Source organism: Sycon ciliatum, chromosome 6 (assembly GCF_964019385.1).
Source record: "Sycon ciliatum chromosome 6, ocSycCili1.1, whole genome shotgun sequence".
Lineage (NCBI taxonomy): Eukaryota > Metazoa > Porifera > Calcarea > Leucosolenida > Sycettidae > Sycon > Sycon ciliatum.
Genome location: NC_088648.1, coordinates 17,303,420 through 17,308,312, shown reverse-complemented (window position 1 = coordinate 17,308,312; position 4,893 = coordinate 17,303,420). Strand labels below are relative to the sequence as shown.

Below are 4,893 nucleotides of genomic sequence, written 5' to 3'. Positions count from 1 at the left end.
GGCACTGGGATAGCCAACGTCAGCTATGGAGAAGTACAGCTCTACGTAGCGAGAGTTGCGTGGTGCCCGCACCATGCATAGCTGGCGCCTGCTGAGAGATATGCTGAAATCTGCGTTGGGAAAATCGGGGAGTGGGCCGCACGTGAGAACAGCTGGGTATGTGACATCTGTATACATCTACACGATTGTACAGTGCATCTGCATAATATATCACGTATACAGAGCTGTTCAAGTATTCACGCTCAAGTTCGAGGCCTAGTGGTAACAGTCCGTGTTCTTTCTTTAGACTGAGGCTCTTCCTCAAGAAATGTTCAAGACTGTTCTTATTGCAGTTTTGTAGATTTTATGCACTGGAGAATGTACTCAGTGTGCTGACAGTGCTCAACACCGCAGAGGCAGAGCGGAATACAAAACAACAAGGACAATCACGGCTTGTTTGCTGCTACTTCAAAATTCATGCTCTCGCAATCATCAGGCAACATGAGGATGGGGTGCCGACCATGCCGCTATATGTGTCAGGAGAGGGTGGGTTTTGTAGCGCTGTATAAAGAGCCGCGTGAGAATGTGGGGGCTCTATAGGTTTCATGGCCAGCGGTGTTATCTTAGGCAGAAGACTGTGTGCAAAGTATGCGGTTGTTGAAGGCAGGGGCTAGCAGTGCAATGTATGTACAGTGCATGTACAGGCGACTCCGCTTATAACAGACTCGTATTATAGCGAATTTCGTGACACATGTATAGCGGACCATTGGCCATGTCCCTGTATGAACCCATACGAAATTGACCCTTTGTAACGAACCGTTTTCGTTTAGTACATGTGCCGGTACATGTACATCTCCCTGTAGATGGCTCTAAAAGGCGAATTATTCAATTTATTTCCATTGCACATCGACTTTATACTTCCTTTCAATTGAAATGTGAAAATAAAGTACACATTGACAGTCATAGAGAATGAAAAGGCTTCATTTTCATACGAATGTCATGCTATACCGGAGGATGTACCCAGAGTGCTGACAGTGCTCAACACCGCGGAGGCAGAGCGCAATACAGAACTGAACAACGAGGACAATCGAGGCTTGTTTGTTGCCTGATGATTGCGTGAGCCTGAAACTTGAAGTAGCAGCAAACAAGCCTTGATTGTCCTTGTTGTTCTGTTCTGCATGTCATACTATACAAAATATGGGTTCACATACATTCAAACGGGACTTCGGGTATAAGGACACTTCGTGAATAAGGGCACTTTTCTGATGCCCCGCCGAGTGTCGTTATTCGCTAGCCAAGTGCACTCATACAGTCATGTGCCGCATGCCAGTCATGATGTGTTGGTTGTATGGTGTGAGTACATTTCTGTTGCAGTAAAACCTGGTGTAAGCGACCTCTGGGTTTAGCGACCACCTGCTCTTAACGACCGTTTTTCCATGCACCGACAGTTCTACACAGACACTGTGGGACCTGGTTCTAAAGACCACCTGGCTTTAATGACCGCTTTTGCTTGCACCGTGGGGCGGTCGCTTAACCTTAAACCAGGTTTTACTGTATAACCAATTTCGGCTATGAAGAACTAATTTTTCTGCACATTGCTGTTCGTTCTATCAGGCTTTGACTGTACCTTGGGTGTGGAATAGGCTTGGGGCCATCCAGCAGCGGGAAGAGCCGCACGCTCCACTCGTGCCCGTCAACAGCCCATACTTGTAGCGACAGTCGATGGAGTCGACGACCGTGAACGTTTTCTCGGCCTTTTCCGTTTCCACGGTGACCAAGGCCGTCATGAGCAAGCAGAACGCGTACAGGAAGCGCTGCTGCTGCAGAATGTCTTCAAACGCCATACTTGCACGGTACATGTACCTGGGCAAGTGCAGACGCCGGAGAGCACCATCCAATGATTATGTTGGCACGCTCCCAGCACACTCTACATACCGGGGGGCTGGTCACAGTCAACTCCGGAGTCAACTGCAAAAGACCCTGAAGTGAATGAACGTACGTGTGTTTTGAACTAACCTTTCTAGCTATCGTAATGGGCCAGTACACCCATGTTGGGTCACACTGGTAAGCAATGACACTGCATGCTGGGTAGCCATGGTTATAAAGCATGCTGGGTAGCCATGGTGATAGTGCATGCTGGGTAGCCATGGTGATAGTGCATGCTGGGCAACCTGTGGCTGGTTGCTATGCTTTAAAATATAAATCCTGCAAAAAATCGGAAAACAGATTCTGATGCCATGGCACATGCCTGTTGTCTCATTGCAGCTGAGTTCAACATTGCCATTTTAAAGACTGTACAATGCTGCTCAATGAAATCCAGTCGCGGCACTCAAGTTTGCGCCTTGCACCGTTTCGCAGCCCAGTGTTCGCAGGTCTGGGGCTGCGCAACGCCCGGCGCGTACTTGAGTGACTCGACTGGATTTCATTTAGCAGCACTGTACAGTGTATGTGCAGTCATGTACGTGGTGACTGCGGCACACCCATCACTAGGAGGCCAGTTCCCTCAGCCACTGAACGAAAGTAATTAGTTGGCATTGTACTGACAGGAACTGACACTTGCCCAATGTGCGCTCGCGCCAAGACTGCAGTACTGGCTGGCCTGCATACGCTGCGCTAGATATGATAAAAAAATTATAATAAAAAAATTCGACGGGTTCGCGTACCGGGCAGGTCAAGGACAAGGAGTCGTACAACTCCCTGGTAAAGAACCACCTTTCCGCTTCCGTGGGACGCAACCACCCCATGATCAGGCGTCAGGTGCTGTTCCTAAACGGTGGGGGAGTATAGATCAGATCCAACAACCAGAGGCCAAAGGCCTAAATCCCATTTATTTTTCATGATAATAATAATTAAACGGCATGTTTATTTTTGTTACGGTGCACATACATGTACAATGGACAGAGGGGAAACAAAGTAAAAGCAAAAAAAAACGTGCAGCAGTTTGAGTAGGCTCTATACTGTACATGTGCCCTGCTGGTGAGGAGGTGCGTAGGAACTAATGATATTTGGCGACTATTTGCTTCATCTAGTCCCCCAACTGCATGCGTTGCACTGAGCCTGCCTGTCTGATATGATGCATGCAACATGAAATGAGTGCTCCCCCCCCCCCCCCCCCCGCCCCTTGACTTGTCTGACTGGCTCTTTGTGACAGGGCAGCATGCTGCGTGCATGGCACGGCAGCCTTGGACACCTGGCAGGGTTTAGTTGTCAGCCACGTTCTGTCTGTGCCAGCCTCACGTGCTGACAATATTGGCACGGTGCTGTGAAATGACCTCTGCTAGAAAATTAACCACATCATTTTTTGAAGTCTAGCGCCTGGACACAACATTACTTCATAAGCATGGATTGATGTAAAAAAAAGAGAGAGAAAATTAGTAGTTGGCTGGATTCGGGGCGGCATCACCTGACGTATTGAGGAACACATCAAGCATACTTTGAACGATACTCACATATCGGCAGGCCACCACTTCACCCATATACATGTATCCCGGTCAGCGTCCTAATGTAGTAATGGATGGATTGCTGTTGGTCTACACAGGAAGGATTCATTCGGGGAAATACATGTATTTCCAAAAATCCCAGGTCTGGGACCTTCTGCGCAGGGCCAGTCTGACCTGACCAATCTGTGACCGCCTCGTCTGGATACGCAGCACCATTATCGTTTCAGCTTGGTTTTGCTGACAAAATGCTATCGCTGACTACTAGCGTGGCCACTGACCAATCCCTCGCAAGTTTAATGACTGTCCGAAGTATTCTCCGTTCTGAGACCCGGGACGAAGACACTCTCACGATAAACAACTCCAACTTGTGACTCAAACAAAAAATTAATTATGACCGATGGGCCACGACTGGTTGTCATCGCTTTCATAAATAATATTGGCCAGAACTGCCTGTTTGACATGCGATGTAAAATAAATAAACAACAACTACAACAACTACAACAACAACAACTACACTACAACAACTACACTACAACAACAACTACAACAACAACAACAACAACAACAACAACAACAACAACAACAACAACAACAACAACAACAACAACAACAACAACAACAACAACAACAACAACAACAACAACAACAACAACAACAACAACAGCAGCAGCAGCAGCAGCAGCAGCAGCAGCAGCAGCAGCAGCAGCAACAACAACAACAACAACAACAACAACAACGAATAGAGTCGAGCACTCATTCTAAGCGAACCACTCATGACCGTACCGGTCACGAGACACTAACTAAGGACAAGAGATGAGAACCGGTGTCCGCGATATCTTTCAGGGGAGCGCTTCTCAAAAGCCGCCTGGGTGCGTCCTGTGTGCAAGCGGTTTTCTAGGAGACGAATGTACCGTTGGACATGCTCCACTTAAACTAAACTAAAGACTAGTAAAGTCGAAACCTTTTTTCAATAGTGTGAGCGAGGCTTTAGCGAGGCTTTAGTTGGGACACACGTAGATCTACGACCCGCTAGCGCTGCAATGGCACTTTGGATATCAGTTACGACTCTACGTACCTTCTAGTAGTTGCTTGATGCCGATGAAAACAGCCCTCGCTTCTTTCCTGGTTGTTCAGACACCAAACGTCGTCTTCGAGCTGCGAGCTCGGCTGTGCCAACCCAACACTAAGCTCAGCACACTAGTATTCGGCACGCGTCCCTTCCGTCAGCCGTTTCCGAACAAGCACTAAGGGCGACGGAATCTCGATGTCTTCTTCTCTGCGGGCATGTATTGTTCAGCTCATTCGACAAGATTGGAACGGCCATCGAGAAGGAAACTGCTGCCGGTATAATATGTGCCAAATTCTACACTGCGGCTGAACCAGTCACATAATTATAACCATTGCAACGATTCCCCAGTGCACTGATTCGAACGCTGAGTGTGTCTCTCCAACAGCCATCGCCAGCGCTCGAAAG

At 48.0% G+C, this 4,893-nt stretch overlaps 1 protein-coding gene across 1 annotated transcript in view; it reads right to left on the bottom strand.

Moving 5' to 3' along the window:
* LOC135819518 (uncharacterized) overlaps nt 1-4,893 on the bottom strand; it is a 9,340-nt gene extending 4,447 nt beyond the window's left edge. Inside the window, exons 1-3 of the mRNA XM_065332745.1 lie at nt 4,495-4,893; nt 1,607-1,842; nt 1-110 (exon numbers count right to left, since the gene is read on the bottom strand). The exon at nt 1-110 is cut by the window's left edge and continues 45 nt beyond it. Coding sequence (XP_065188817.1) covers nt 1-110; nt 1,607-1,838 — 342 coding nt within the window. The 5' untranslated portion in view covers nt 1,839-1,842; nt 4,495-4,893. The remainder of the gene's footprint in view (nt 111-1,606; nt 1,843-4,494) is intronic.